Source organism: Ursus arctos, unplaced genomic scaffold (assembly GCF_023065955.2).
Source record: "Ursus arctos isolate Adak ecotype North America unplaced genomic scaffold, UrsArc2.0 scaffold_29, whole genome shotgun sequence".
Taxonomy (NCBI): Eukaryota; Metazoa; Chordata; class Mammalia; order Carnivora; family Ursidae; genus Ursus; species Ursus arctos.
Window position 1 is genome coordinate 23,775,631 of NW_026622974.1, and position 16,049 is coordinate 23,791,679.

Sequence of the window (16,049 nt, forward strand, 5' to 3'; positions counted from 1 at the left end):
GAATCCTGGTCTAACCCAGTTCAGTAAAAGGGTCCACCATTTACCCTTTTAGTAAGCCAGAAATCTAAAAGTCAACCTTGATTCTCTGGTTTTCTATATCCCACTACCAACCTATCAGCTCTACGTCTAGAAAATATCACAAATCCATCCACTTCTCTCTATCTTGGCTGCTGGTACCATGATCTAAGACACTATCACCTCTGCTGGGCTACCATATTGTCCCCTGACATCTTACAATACTGATTCTTGCCCCTGTACAATACATTCTAATCACAACTGCAAACTTAATTGTTAAAGTATAAATTCTGTCACATCACTTCCTTACTTTGAAATCCTCTTACAGCTTCTGATCTTAACTTGGTCACACGGGCTACAGGACCCTATGGATTTGGCTTCTGCACACTATTGAGTCCATCTCCTACCACTTCTCCCTTTTTGTGATCCTCACAAGCCCCAGCCTTTTCTCTTTACTAGAATACACAAAACTTTCTTGACCTCAAGACTTGGCTCCTCTGTAGAGATTTTCACACATCTTCACGTTTCTGGCTCCTGTTAGTGACTCAGGAATCAGCTCTAATGTGTTTTTTCTGAGAGGCATGGCTGAGCATACCCTATCACGTTGCTGTCTTTCTTCACATTGTCCTAATCACACTTCTGGCGAAACTCTCTTGTTCATTCATTTATTTACATGTTTGTCATCTGTCTCCACCACCCTCTCAGAGTATATGTTCCACGAGAACAGAGCTTGGTGGGTTTTTATCACCACAGTTTTCCCAGAGTCTAGTAGAGTCACAGTGTAGCTTCCTTGTAAATCTTTACCTCTGAATGCATTAGAAGACTCCAAGAAGAGGTTTGGAATGTTTCCATCTTCCCAACTTATTGGTAACACTGTTCTGATCGAATGACAAGATGTTAATCATCTTTCAATAGGAATACAGCTTTAGAAAGAAAGCTTTGAAGTATTTTCAAATTTTTGGGTTTGCAATGATTCTGGGGTGTATCTCTTACAAATACTGGAAGTCTGTGGTGTACGAGTGTGGGTGGATGGTAGGGAGAAGGGTTGATTTTCTCTGTTGTCTCCATATTTAACCAAGTGGAAAGTAAACCTGAATGCAAGGGCTGAAGGATTCCCAGTTAAACATCAGATAAAAATAAACAAACAACAGTCCCTTCATTTCTTATAGTACTTAGATAAATGGTTATAAAAAATATATCAAATGATCATATGATAAATCATTTTTATTTTTAAACATCTCAACATTTATACCTCAAATAGAATTCATATGTCCTTCTTGGAAATGCTTAAATGTCTAAGACAGAACTCTTAACTTCCACTTCTCAAAAAGCCTCCACTTTTTCCTAATTCAGTAAAAAAACACTACCATTTCCTGAAAGGTCTTGGGGCTGATGTCCTTAAAAATAACACAATTAGTGATTTTTTTTTAAATTCTAGGATATTAAACTGAAAAAAAAAAGGAAATAAAACAATGCCCCACATTTGGCACTAAAAGACATTCATGTATATATGTCTGTTGTCTAGTGTTTTAAATTAAGTTGAAATACCTCTCTGGTTCTAACTTCTCAATTTTCCATTTTCCCGTAACTTTGACTTATCACTCTGAAGGAATATCGGGTTTTCCTCTTTTTCCTCAGTTACTTTGTCAAGTCTTTCATAATGGTGCAGTTAATGTTTAATAAAAGGAACTTCTAATTCTCAGTGTAAAATAGAACACCAAAACCATCCACTTGATATGTCTTCAGTTTCATTGCTATACCTTTTCTGTAACTAACTTTATAAGCAAAACCATATGTACCTAAAATACATGTTTTGTTGATGTTTATGGTAATGATGAACCTCAAAAGGTCCCTCAGATGTCTAATGTCAACTCAATCTTGAACTTTAATCAAAACATAAAATGTATACACTGGGAGAAAGGACTGAACAACTAATACTACAAATGTATAAATTTAAAATGTTATTTATATATTTAATTAATTTATTTATTTATTTTACTAATGGTGATGCAAAGTCTTCTTTCAGGAAAAGCCTATTGAGCAAAACACTTCACAAATATTCTCATTTTTCCTAATCTCTTTTCAGCAAGGTCTTTTCTTATTCCTCACCGATAATACAACACCCTGTCAAATTATCTTCTCTCTGATTTCCACATTTGACTTGTTCATACCTGACTCCACATCTTAGCTGGAAAGACTTATCCTCTCTTCTCTGCCAGTGAGTCTGTAACCGTTACATTCATTTAAAAACTTAAAAAAAATAAAAATAAAAAACTACAAGTTTACCTCAAACCAAAATTCTCAAGGACATCACATATTCCTTTATTTTAGTCACTTAGCATTAAATCAGTTTGAAATCACCTAATTCATCTTTGTTTATGTGTTGCTTTCTGAATGTTTTCAAAAATTTGAATACCTGTACATGCTTTTGCCAATAGATGGCAAGGTGCAGACATGAATCTTACTTTTTTAAACTCTTCTAAGAATGCCTAGGATCGTAAGGGTTCGTAATGCAAGCTCAATAAGTATTATCTTTGAAAGGCAAAGTTCTGAAATGAAAAATGCACTCATCTTCAAAGCCAAACTAGAGAAGAAATGGATAATTTATAACATTGCATTGATTTGCTAGCCTTTTCTTGTTTGTCTGGTGAATGGACTACATAGCCAATAAGATTGTATCAGGTACACTTAATAAAGTGAAATGCTAAAATTACATGAATGGGATGATTAAATTGGCATTCTGTGATTTTTAATCTCACAAAGGGTTTATTAAGTACAGCTCGATACCTATTAAACAATCTTCTTTTTTAATAGCTACCTGCAAGGCCTGAAATTAGGTTGACAGCACTTACACGTATTCTGCCAAGCTTTTTCGTTTGTTTGGATGGATGGTTACGTTTTCACAGCAGTGTTATCTTATGTAGGAATTTTGGATTTATGGTGAATTCTCTTTCACTGTAATGAAACTAAGAACCACAGATGATATGGGAAAAAGCAGACAGTCACATATAAGTGCATTTATAACACTTACATTAGAGTTTATGCATTTTAAACTGAATAAATATTTTTGCCCGATTCCTTTGCGTACTTGCATTGCGTGGCCTGTGGGATTATGCCTTTGTGAATGCTGTCTCCTTTGTCTAAATTATCCAAATCTCACCATATTAATCCAACATAATCACCCTAAGTAGTTGTGATCCGTCCTCTGAAAGCCTTTATGTGTCATGTTAAGATGTTACTGCTTTTAACCTTTTATTTACTTATTTGTATGCATAATGTAATTCTTCTCTAAATTATAAGATCTTTGAGAGTAGGATTCATATTCTTTTAATTTCTGTATTTCTTATGACATCTATCACATTATTCCTCATTATTCTGCAAGGCTTCTATGAAGGTTCACGTTGTCAAGGAAGACTCCCCAGGCCCTCCAAGCTCTTAATGTCTTGAAATTATCCTTTGAAACAATGCTATATAATTAATTTATTTAACATGTAATTAATTACTTAATTCATTATAGGGGTTCCTTCTTTAAAACATGAGCTCTATGAGTTAATGATCAGTATTTATTTCATTCACTGCTCTGTGTAGTCCTCTCCTAGTCCAAGGTCTTGCACTGTTGAGTAATCAATACATATTTTGAAGCAATAAGTGGCTCAAAAGAGATTCTGGATACATAAAAGGAAATAGAAATGAGAAAATAAGGTAATAGTAGTTTGGGGGGTAATAAAAAAGTTTAATGCCAATATGACTTTCCATTGTATTCACTTAGAGTCTCTTGGTTGGGACTCACCTCCAGGGTTAATTTTACTTTGTACTTTCTGTACAGCCTTCTCTATTGGAACATCTCCTTACACTGTCTCTCTTTCTGCTTTGGCAGTTGATGGACAGTGGCAAGAGTGGAGTTCGTGGAGTCAGTGCTCAGTGACATGCTCGAATGGGACCCAGCAGAGAAGCCGGCAGTGTACCGCTGCGGCTCATGGAGGCTCTGAATGCAGAGGGCCATGGGCGGAAAGCAGAGAGTGCTATAACCCTGAGTGTACAGGTGAGGCCTGATTACGACATATAAAGAATGCCTGCCATTTATAAAATGTGATAGAACCATGCCAGACAGTCACAGAATAATCAGATAATCATGTATTTCTGGTAAATGAAGCCGAGCTCATTCTACCATATGTCACACTAATAAAGCAACAAAATTCTGGAGATTCTTAGATTAAATATAGATTAAGTTGATAAGGTTTAGAGCTCAACTTGTACTTTTTACAAGTAAGTTTCAGTGTCTATTTGAAGATTCTGACAAACTTATATAAACTTGGGTTAATCACAGTGCTCTATATTTGACTAGCAAGTCAATGTTTGAATAGGGTTTATTCATAGTGGTAGATTAATAAAAATTGAACAAACAGTAATGGTCCTCAGATTTTAAAATTCGTGAAACAGTTGCAGTAGGCTACTGCCATTGACCATGACACATTTCTTTCAGCCAATGGTCAGTGGAATCAGTGGGGTCATTGGAGTGGATGTTCCAAGTCCTGTGACGGTGGCTGGGAAAGGCGAATGAGGACTTGTCAGGGTGCCGCAGCAACAGGCCAGCAATGTGAAGGCACAGGCGAAGAAGTGAGAAGATGCAGTGAGCAAAGATGTCCTGGTGAGAGCAAACTGAGATGAACCCAATGGAAATATTCTGTTACCTGAAAAAAAAGGTTTAAAACTCTTGTCATTAAGGGCAGTACTTCCTCCATTTGAGGACTGCTAACAATAAGTAGCAATTTACTTTTTCCGTAATGTATGGTGTTTCCTCTGTTTATGTGTCATAGACTATTTCTTCCATGGGTTTTTTAAGTTATTTGCTGCAAAATCACATTGAAAAATGTGATAATACAAAGGAAGCCACATTGAACAACAACATGACTAGATAGTATTTAAATTGGTTTGGGGTACTATTTTTTTCACTATGTTCATGAAATATTTGTTTCCTGAGAACACAAAACCAGTTGCCTTAGATTATTTATAGTAGAAATAGAGAAAGACTGAAGTGTTAGATAGTTAAGTGAGAAAATAAAGAGATGATGTTGAAATTCAGAAACTTTTAAATTTTGCTGTTAATCCGTCTCCATGTAAGACTTTGGACATCCCCGTTTCCTTGCCCTTGTGTCATTTCCTACTATGAGGAACACATTTTGAAATGAAAACATAAGGTCTTAATTAGTAATTAAAGAATGGAAATGCTGGGGCACCTGGGTGGCACAGTCATTAAGCATCTGCCTTCAGCTCAGGTCATGATCCCAGAGTCCTGGGATCGAGCCCCACATCGGGCTCCCTGCTCTGCTGGGAGCCTGCTTCTTCCTCTCCCACTCCCCCTGCTTGTGTTCCCTCTCTCGCTGGCTGTCTCTCTCTCTGCCAAATAAATAAAATCTTTAAAAAAAAAAAAAGAATGGAAATGCTGCTGCAGTAAAGGATCTTACATACAAGCATAGAAAAAAAGGATCATATATTTTAAAAAATCATTTACGACAAAGACTCCTTCCAAATTGTGCATACATTCCATAAAATATTATTGACATACCGAGGACTCAATAAATAAATGAAAATTAGGGTTTTAGAATGACACCATGGGTAAAGTTGCTATAAACATGCTAGAAAAATGATAGGATGAAATTTCCAAGTTTCACAGCTGGTAGTGGATTTCTGTCTCTACCAAACACGACTACATCAATTTAGAAAACAACACTAACAACAAAACAAGGCATCTAAGAGATACCCCTGAGTCAAAACTTTATATTTCTCCATAGTCAGAATCCTAAAGACTTCTCACACTTCAACACTAATACCAATAGAAACTGGACTCTAGAGTAACAATATGTCAGTAGGATTTTTTTAGAGCTTAGAAAAGATGTAAATTTAGCTTTGTTAATTCTTAAGGCCACATAATTCAGAACGGTAAGAAGGAACCAGCAAGTCGGATTTTGTTGAGGAGACCTGTGCAAGATAAGTAATGTAAAATCCCTCCTGTGGTACATGAGAATTAAGAAGCATTTAAACAAAAACATGTATATGACCAGGAAGAAATTTCATTAGGACAGTAGTCGTGATTGAATAAGACGCCTTTAATATTTGAAGTTATGTTAGTGTGAGCATACCAGGGTTCATGACTGGTCTTTTAAAATTGTCTTTCATCTGCATATATAGAGTTAAAATAGTGTTGCTGCAATGAAATTTACAAAGATTGCCACCTGCTGTTTGGAAAACATTTTACATATCTGTTTACTGAAAGATGCCTTATACGCTAGGTTTGTTTGCTGGCTTTCATTATTTAGAACAGGTTGAAAAAGTATCATATAAACACATAATTTTTTATATTTTATATATATATGATATTACATATTGGTGGTGTATTTTGTGGTATACATATATATATTTGGTATGTATGTACACATACATATATATATATTTGGTATTAACCTTAACATATTCATTTTACTCTCTTCAATAATATGATTTGAAATCTCCTGAAATCACCAAGTATATAAATAACATTTTCTAATTAAAATGAATTATTGAATCAGCTAAATAATTCACAAACTAATGCTTATACAGGGGTAAAATGAATTAATATATTACCAAGTTTTGAAAATATCCTAAACTGGTACCTTTATACTAATTAGCATTATCCATCAAAAATTATATATGACTATTAATTTCAAATATGCCTCTGCCTCTGTATAGAGTGTTTTTACCAAGATAGAGAAAGATTTCCTCTCTATTTATCCTTCGTCTTACCTGCGTGCAGTCATCTCATTCCCACATTATTTTGTCAAGAGAGCAGGATTTATAAATAACTCAGTTTTCCATAGTGGATTTGATTTATATATTGGCATTCCAACTCTGCACAATTGCTTCTCTGTGGTCAATATATATTATTTTTGTGTCCAGCATACTGGACTCTGAGAGTAATGACATGTCAGTAAGGTTTTTTACAGCTTAAAAAAGTTCTAAAATTAGTTTTGTTAATTCTCGAGGCCGTGTGAATTCAAAATGATAAGAAGCAATCCTAACTTCCACCATTATATTGCTCCAAATTTACATATTGACAATATAAATTGAGAAAACTTTTCAAATTTTCTCAACAGTTACTAAAGCATTTTTCTATTTTTGTCACTGAAAAAGTCTCAAAAACTGTTTCTTTTAAAACGATGTGTTTTTTCCCCCAGTATTATTTTTCATACTGTTTATTCTTAATTTTTCTTCAGATTGCTGGAAACTACTAGTATTTATTTTTATGCCTCACTTAATTTGGATGCAAAACAAATTAATCAAGTTTGCCAAGAGATCCTCTGTTGTCAGGAAGGAGAAGTATAATATACGCACATCTTTGTCTGGATAATTAATGAAAATAATGATTAATCATCTGGATTTAATCAAAAGCTGTTACAATGTCTACTAAAAATGGAAAATAAAAAATATTTTCCCAAAGGGAATAAGATTTTTTTACTGGCAAATAGATAAAGTAAACGTATTAAAAAGAGCATCATTACCAAAAATATGATGTTATTTTTGTCTTCATAAGGAAAGGGAATTAGAGGAATGAAAAAATGATATATGTATATTTTAAATACTGTTAGTTGAGGAATAGAATATCTACAGGAGAGACAATTAAGTTGCCTAATTTTTAAATTGGTCAAATTCACCAAATGATTTCATTGACCTCCATCTCATTGTACGGCCCCAGACTTTGAGGGTTAAAATAGTAGAAAGGTAATAGCTTCTCTGATTTTGTGTTGCTACAGTGTTAAAACATACTATTTTTAGGCTTTGTGGTTTTTTCCCAATATTTCCCTGGTTAATATCCTTCAGAAGGCAGATGTTACTGATGGATTGGCCTATGTAAACTTGCAGGCTTCCTGGGAACCTCCTTGCTCTGTTGCCAGGGGAGGGGCTGGCTATTCCTAGAGCTCCAATTCTTGTGTCTATTATTCTTTAGTCATTAAGAGTAATGCTAGTGGGGTCATACCATTCATGGGTAGTAGAAGTTAAACTTAATTTATACATAAAATGTCCTTTGGAGTTACAGTTGCTTTATCTGCAAATGGTGAGTGAAGCCTACAGGTTGAATGTGCTGAGAAATACTTGGGAAATAAGAGAGCCATATCATAAATGTACATAGTAATAGCAACTTAGACCAGAGACATAGCAATGATTCTGATATTTAACTCATAAGTATTCATACCAAAGGCAGTCAGCAGTTAACGTTTGCAATCCTGAAGTTGTCTTGAACACTGTACTGCATTCATATGCAAATTTGTGCCCTGTTATATGGTGACTATGAGTCCCCTCCCCACTTAGGGGAAATGCTATTTTGGGAGTGACTGTTCCTTATCTCTGTAAGGTTGCTGTCCAATAGGATTATGTTCTCTTTGGAGACCAAGAGAGATTTCATTTGGTTTCTGAGTCATTTTCTTTTAATCTATCTTTGGTAGGAAGAATCACAAAGCTTGCTTACTTTGAGCTCCTGTCTTCTTTGAGTCTCTACTCATTGCCCAGACGCGTGCTTTCAAATTTTAGCAGACCTAAGAGTCACCCAGAGGGCTTTTTAAAACACAGATTCCTAAACCAAACCCCCAGAGATTCTGATTCAGTAAGGTCCAATTTGGGCCTTCACATTTGCATTTCTAATAAACCCTCAGGTAATGATACTGCAGATTACCCTTTGGGTTGCACCGGCCTATAGTGAAAATAAGTAAGTGAGTAAATACATACATACATACATACATACATACATACATACATACTTACATACTAGGTGATAAAATTAACGAAAAAGTAGAAAACAGTCCTCTGCCTCAGCTACACTGGTCAAAATTGCAGTATCTCCTGAACAAGATTGCGGAATTTTATTTTGTTTATACCACTTCATAAATATTGAGGGATTGCTCCTGTAATCAATTAATACAGGCAATCCATTTCAAGTCTCCCTAGCCAACTCATTCTTCAACCAAAATAAGATCTCTTTATAGTTGTCACTTAAAAAAAAAATAGGGCTATTAACTAGTCATTGTGGACAAAATGGGATGATTTACTCATTTTCGGATTTTCAGTTCTCCAATCTCTGTTGTTCCTGTTCCATGGAGAGCAGAGGAAACAACTTGGGTATCATTGGAACACATTTGATATAAAGCTGTGCACTGCCAGGACACAGATATTCTGTAGTCCTGCCATCCCATACCCAGCAATTCTCTTCCTCAGCAGGAGGACATTTTTGCTGCCTCTTATCCTCCAAGGTTATTAGCTACTATCTACTTACACAGGTATATAATATTTGGGGTGGGGGGGCAGGTGTCAGAGAGCAGGCTGAGATCTTAGCTCACATTGACTTACTCTTTCCTCAGTTCCCAGTTGGAGGAGTGGTGAATTAATCACTATCACTACATTTGTCTTTGATAGAGACAAGTTTAACAGGTTAATAAGTCAGCCTCCTAAATTGTGTGGACTACTGTATTTTAAAGCAAAACGTAATCTTTATTAGAAACCCAAATATGTGAGTGTAAAATTTACATTTCTAAAGAGGAAAAAGAAAATATACTACTCTATTGAAATACTCACATACAAATTGGCCTGTGCTCTACCTTTTTCATTCCAAACCACAAGGGTAATCACTAATAGTGCTTTTAAAAAGCCCCTACTCCATTAGGATTTTTATTATTTTTCTATCAAATGTCCTGAGTTTATCCTCTAAGGAATTATATTATTACCTGTTCAGTTTCTAAAGGTTAAGGCAGATGTTTTCACCGAAGATTTTTGGACCTGGCAAACAGTATTGCACCCAAGTGTTCTCACCAGTCACTCACCTAAACCAGCCTCTGAGTTCATTGTTGACAGTAAGTGGCACTAGGTATTGACTTCTTTCATCTTAATTTTCTATTTGTTCTTGCAAAGTCACCTCAGATACATTGTAAAAAGTAGGGAAATAAATTAGAACTTGAAGATACCCCATAGGCAAGAGAGATCACCTATTCCTTAATAAATATCTAAGAAAGTATCTGATCCTCCTGAAAAACATGGGTTTTATTACCTATTCCAGTCCACAGTCTGCAACAAATCAGCTAAATTTTATAGGCAGAATTAAGGAAGAACCACTGGGGTCTAAAATAATCAATGTGTATACCAGATAGTACTATATGTCCATTATTCAAACCTGTTGCTATGGAGATAATTATTGTCATAATTTGTCTTATCAGGTTGCTCATCTGATGAGACTTTGGGAAAACTCTCACAGCTTCTGTCGTGGCAGAAACCTAAAAAGCAATTTATTGTAATCTTATATTACCCTACCTGGTCCAATTTAGAAGTATTTGGCAACATGCTGATCGTTCTCAAATTGAAACAGAAAATTTAAGCAGCACTTTTTACTATTTTTTATTTCTTCATTTCATCTGACATTGTTCTTATAGTAAAAATAAATGTATTTTACAAACCACTCAATTATTTCTAAATCAATACTGTTAAAATTAATGCAATTAGTAAAACTGCTCCTTGGGTTTCAAGTTTACCAAGATATTAAACCTTAGTAGGAGTCTTTGACATTTCTCATCCTCACTTATTGCCCACTCCCTGTACGTCCTGACCTGTGAATGACCCTAATTAAGATCCTGCCCCGGGCGCTTTTTGATTGCTGTCTCTCTCTCTCTTCCCCCCACCCCTCTTATTCTTGACTTCAAATCTGTTGCTGGGTAATGATTCTACTTACCTTATCCACCACTGCTCTGTCCCCTCCCCTCATTTCCCCACCCTGGGGAAGTCCCCCCCACCCCGTCTGTCTTCAACTGTCACTTGTGAGCAGCACCCACAAATCTGCATCTTTACTTCTCATCTGTGGCAAACACCTGATAGAGCTTTCCAGCCGGGGTCTCCAATCATCCTCAATGTCAGCGGAAGAGCTCTTCTGTCTGACTGCCAAATCTGTCTTGTCATCTGGAGTAATTTCTAATTCTTACCTTTCCTAGTGTTGGATTCCCCCTCCATCAAGTCTTTCTTCAGTGGCCCTGCTTTCTCTTCCCCCAGACACCACCAGCTAGTGGGGAGGGGCAGTGTGACATAAAGAGCCTGGGAGGTGGAGTCAAAGTTTGGCTTTGAGCCTCAGCGTCCTCATATGTAAAATGGGGATAATAAGATGTGCCTCGGGGGATGGTTTCAAGTATGAAATTATAAAATACTATAGGTAATTACAATTATTAAAGAATTCTAGTTCAGGTCCTCTTTGTCTATTACCCATATTATTGCAACAACCACCTTTTCTAATCTTTTCCACACAAGTTTATCTGATTATTCTCCCCATTTCTTGACCTCAGTCATGGACTTGCTTGCTCAAAAAGAAAAAGAAAAAAAAAATGCCGCCATGGCTCCACGGCTCCTCCTTAGTTGGCCAATTCAGTGCATACTGGAATCCCTGGGATTCTAGGATCCCCATCTATCAGTTAATTAACTTTGTAGGGCCATCACCCTCTTCTCATTTATAGATAAAACATACACATAACGTAACGGATTGCTTCCCTGGTTCCTGGGTACGGAATCACAGTCTACCCTCACTCTGTTGCTTGCAGTTATTCACCTGGGCTCCCATAGAGTCCCTGTCCTGTCTCCACCTTCACCTGCTGACATGGGAGCATCTTAGGAGCTCAACCCATTAAAAGCTGTCTCCTCCTTTAATCATTCTTATTTCCCCCACAATTGCATGAGTTCTTTCTTCTTTGAACCCCTATAGGCTTGCTTTGTGCTTCCCTTATTATATATTACTATTCTATTTTATTATTATATATGTTATTATATCTCTTACCTAGAATTTCAGCTCATTACAGATGAGTTATCTATTTTCAGACTCAGAAATCCCCCTCTCTGCATTGAACCTAGTTGAATGTAGACCATGAGAAACATGCTCTTTTGAATGTTTTTATCCCATATCATGAACATTGTAACTGGACCATTTGTATAAAGTACAATATACAATACAAAATACAACAATTTGTGTAAAAGCATGTGAATAAAAATTTCAAAATGACTGTGATAACAATGCCCTACCTTTTATAATCATTTTATTTTTCCAAAATGCTGTTAGTTTACCTAAGCAGAATTTGAAAAGACATTTTTTAGCACATATACTATTTTTTTTTTTGTAGTTACAATTTGTGGCATGAGCCTTCCTTTAGAAATAAATCATTGAGATGTTAGAGGTAAGAAAAATATGTATTTTTATAGCAAGTTACTCAATTTCCCCAATTCTTAGCCTTGCATATACTTTAAGGCCAGAGCTCCTCGAGGCTGTCTCATAGCCCCCTGTCAGGCTAGGATTGGTCCCAGGTCTACGCAAACAGAGATTCTGAAGGCATCAGGGCAGCCGGCAAGACAGGAGGATGTGGCCGGCAGCCTCCAGCCTAGAGTGGTCTTGCTGGTTACCCTAGTGTGCCTCCAAATGTTATCATTTTCTACATGTGCCATGACCTGGAAAAGGCGATGAAGCAGTTATCCTCAACAGTTCCTAAGATAATATAAAAAGGGAAAGAAACACAATTCTCTAGCAACGTACCCCAATATAAAACTTGTCTCACTTAAAGTTAGTAAATGGGTAGAACTATTCCTCACAATTAAAGTTACCTATCTTTATGATTATTATTATTATTAATCTTGTTAACATGTTGGAACTAGAGTGACCTTGTCTGCTAAGTCGAAATACAGGATTTAAACTAAGTTAATCAGATTTTTTCCAGGGTGTGTATGTATAAACCCCATCCAGTCCTCAAGCAGGCAATGCAACACACATTGTCGGCTGATGAATTTAAAGTTTGTAGTTTGCTACCTCCAAGACTTAGAGACAAGTTTTTGCAAAATATATAAATACCTTGTTTACCACTACAACAAATGCTTGGTGATAGTGTAAGATTCTCAGAGAATGGACGGAGAGACTTGTTTGATTGACGTAGGTCTACTGACCACCTCCTTGCGGAGTGATTTCTCTAAGGCCTTGGTTTCCTCATGTTTAAAAGGAGAATAATAATTGTATCCACTTCATTCTTATGAGAATGAGATGAATTAAAAAATGTAATGCACTTGGAAGACTGCGTAAATCACAGTGATATGTACATATTGCTGTTATAATTGTACGTTCTTTCAACTTGACACTGATAAAAACCATTTCTATGTGAGGAATGCTATTACAAATACATTCAATAAAGCGCCCTTCTTTTCCCCTCAGACCGTAGCAGCACCATGAATTCTTCATATGAGTGTGTTCCCCTGCTGAAATTAGAGCTGTAAGCTGCGTGAGCACACAGACCAGATCTGTCTCATTCACCTCTGCATCCCCCAGCACAGGGAATTCCCAAAATAAAAGAATTAATGAATTGCCAGCAAGTGAAATTTGAAATTGAGGTCATGCATTGTGTATGTTTTTTCCCTTCCCTTCCCTTCCCTTCCCTTCCCTTCCCTTCCCTTCCCTTCCCTTCTCTTCCCTTCCCTTCCCTTCCTTTCCCTTCCTCCCTTCCTCCCTCCCTCCCTTCCTTTCTTCCTTCCTTCCTTCCTTTTTCTCTTTCTTTCTCCTGCATGCCAGCTCTACAGTGTAGAATCAATTTCTCTTTAATGCTGAAATTCTAGCATAGGGGTGAAAACTAATCTTCCACATCAAATTGATTTAAGTCCTGTATAATTTTTGCTATTTTTAAGAGACGGAAAATCAGTTTGAATAGACAGATTAACAGCTAATCACTAGGTAATTGCTACCTTGTTTTAAGACAGCATGCTAACTATGTACTTGTGACTTCAAGTACAGTTGTATCTTACAAATGGGTTTTTATATCTTTGCCATAGTGATAGCAAACAGTGGGATCTTTCAGCTGATGAACAGAGTTGCTGTTCCATTTTGCTAAGGCACAAAAAACAAGAGTCCTTCATATTGCCCTACAATAATATGTTTTTATTTTGAGCATAGAGAGTGATGTGAGCTAATTGTGTATTTTCTAATTTACAAAATATACATAGGTGGCATTGAATGGGGAAAAAAAAAAAACAACACAACTCTCTCTCTTTAGCTTATGTTTTTGTCTTGAACTTTAGTTCCATACACCAACTGCCTTTTTGATAATACCAGGAGGTGCTCAGATACCTCAAACTCAAGGCTATTTTCAGCATCTACCTTCCCAACCAGTACCTTCCTCACGTGCTCTAACTGAGGCTGTAGCACAGCAGTCACTCTTCCTGGACTCCTGACTTTCATCTTTTATTTCTCTCTCTTCCTCACATCTTGCATCCAGCCATGGAGCTGAGCCCATTCTCTTTGAATCCCCTCCTTTCTGTTCCCCTTGCCACTTCCTGTGATGCCACGCCTCTTCCCTAATTACCCCATTTAGATTGTCACAGCCCTGCCTTCAGTCTCACTTTCCCTCAATCCATTCCCCAAACTGCATGCATCGCATTCAACACATTATAACAATTTTCCTTGCCCTTAAATTCAGACTACTAGTTTACCTCATCGTTTGTCAACCCTCCCCCTCCGGTAATTACCCACCTCTACTCATCCCCAACTTTGTACTCTAGCCATTCTGAAATGTTCCCAATTTCTTGGATATACCAGGTTCTCCTTGCTGCCTGGGTCTTCCCACATGTGGTTCCCAAGGCACACTTTTCCTTCCTCACTGGCCAACTCCTACTTATCCTTGGACATCCTTTCTGGAAATCTTCTACTGATATACTCTCCCCCAAAGTACTCCTAGATCATAGTGGGCATCCCACTGTATTATAATTGCTCCTCTTATTGTCTCCCTCACCATCTTGGGAGTTGAGAGCCCCTGACTTTTTTTGTCCATTTTCTTTATGTGCAGTATTTTACAAGGTGATTGAGACATTATGGGTGCTCAGTAAGTATCGGTAGAAAGAATAAATTCCATAATGAGCACTGAGGAGAGCCCAGAAAGTTTCCTACTACTGGGGGCTTCATAAACCTAAAATGGAAGAAAATAAATTTTTATTTCAATATCTAGGCTGTTTTGCTTTTGGTATGAGCGTAAATACACCTATTTTCTGAACTAAACTGCTTAAAGATATAATCTTCAATGAATGCCAAATGACCTTTGTTGAAATATTTAAAGCAGATGGGATTTGACATTACTACTAAAACGCTGAAAACCCTGCAAATTTGCAAATTTGAATCTTTGATTCTCCTATCATCTTCCTTTCTTACTATATGTGTACTGTGTTTCCATCTACAAGAAGCACAACGAATCCAAGGCTTTATGAATTGATGGTGGAGAAAAACAACGTTTGTTGACCTCTTTAAGTTTAAAAAATTATGGTGATATTGTTTATTTGTTTTGGTTTTGGGTCTGGTTGAGGTAGGCCATACTGATTGTCATTAGGGAAATGGAAATTACCAATCGAGTGCTGTGGTTGGATATATACAGATCACACTGGAGAATTCTGGACAGGGTTCCATGGACTCTTACCAAGTCAGACACAGCCCTGCAAAAGTCAACTTTTGTCAATACCTGGTACCCTAGAAACCCATTTTTGTTAATTTTAAAGAAAACTATAGTAGTTAACCTCCCTGTCTTACTTTTCCTAAGCGAACATTCTTAACCTGCTGCTGGTCTACTTATACACACACGCACACCCTCACACACACTGTCCTCAGTACTTTGCAGAATCATCCTCATTTTCTGTCATCTTAAGTACTGAGGTAATGGGAAAACAGATCTCTTTTTTTTTTTTTAAGGTTTTTTATTTATTTATTTGAGAGAGAGAGAGCACAAGCAGGGGGTAGGAGCATAAAGGCAGGGAGAAGCAGGCTCCCTGCTGAGCGGGGAGCCCTATGTGGGGCTGGATCCCAGGACCTTAAGGTCATGACCTGAACCAAAGGAGGATGCTTAATTGAGCCACCCAGGTGCCCCAAAAATAGATCTTTTGAAAGTATTTGGTAATTTTTGGCTTAAAATATATGAGTGTGTCCACACGCATTCAGCTACTGTTTGCTAGACTCCTAAGTACCCTGTGCT

General features: G+C 36.9%; 1 protein-coding gene across 3 annotated transcripts in view; it reads left to right on the forward strand.

The window, feature by feature from the left end:
• ADGRB3 (adhesion G protein-coupled receptor B3) overlaps positions 1-16,049 on the forward strand; it is a 695,949-nt gene that overhangs the window by 292,231 nt on the left and 387,669 nt on the right. For all 3 annotated transcript variants that reach the window (XM_026507135.4, XM_048219740.2, XM_057303989.1), the window contains 2 exons: positions 3,893-4,057; positions 4,499-4,663. In XM_026507135.4, the coding sequence (XP_026362920.3) occupies positions 3,893-4,057; positions 4,499-4,663 (330 nt within the window). The remainder of the gene's footprint in view (positions 1-3,892; positions 4,058-4,498; positions 4,664-16,049) is intronic.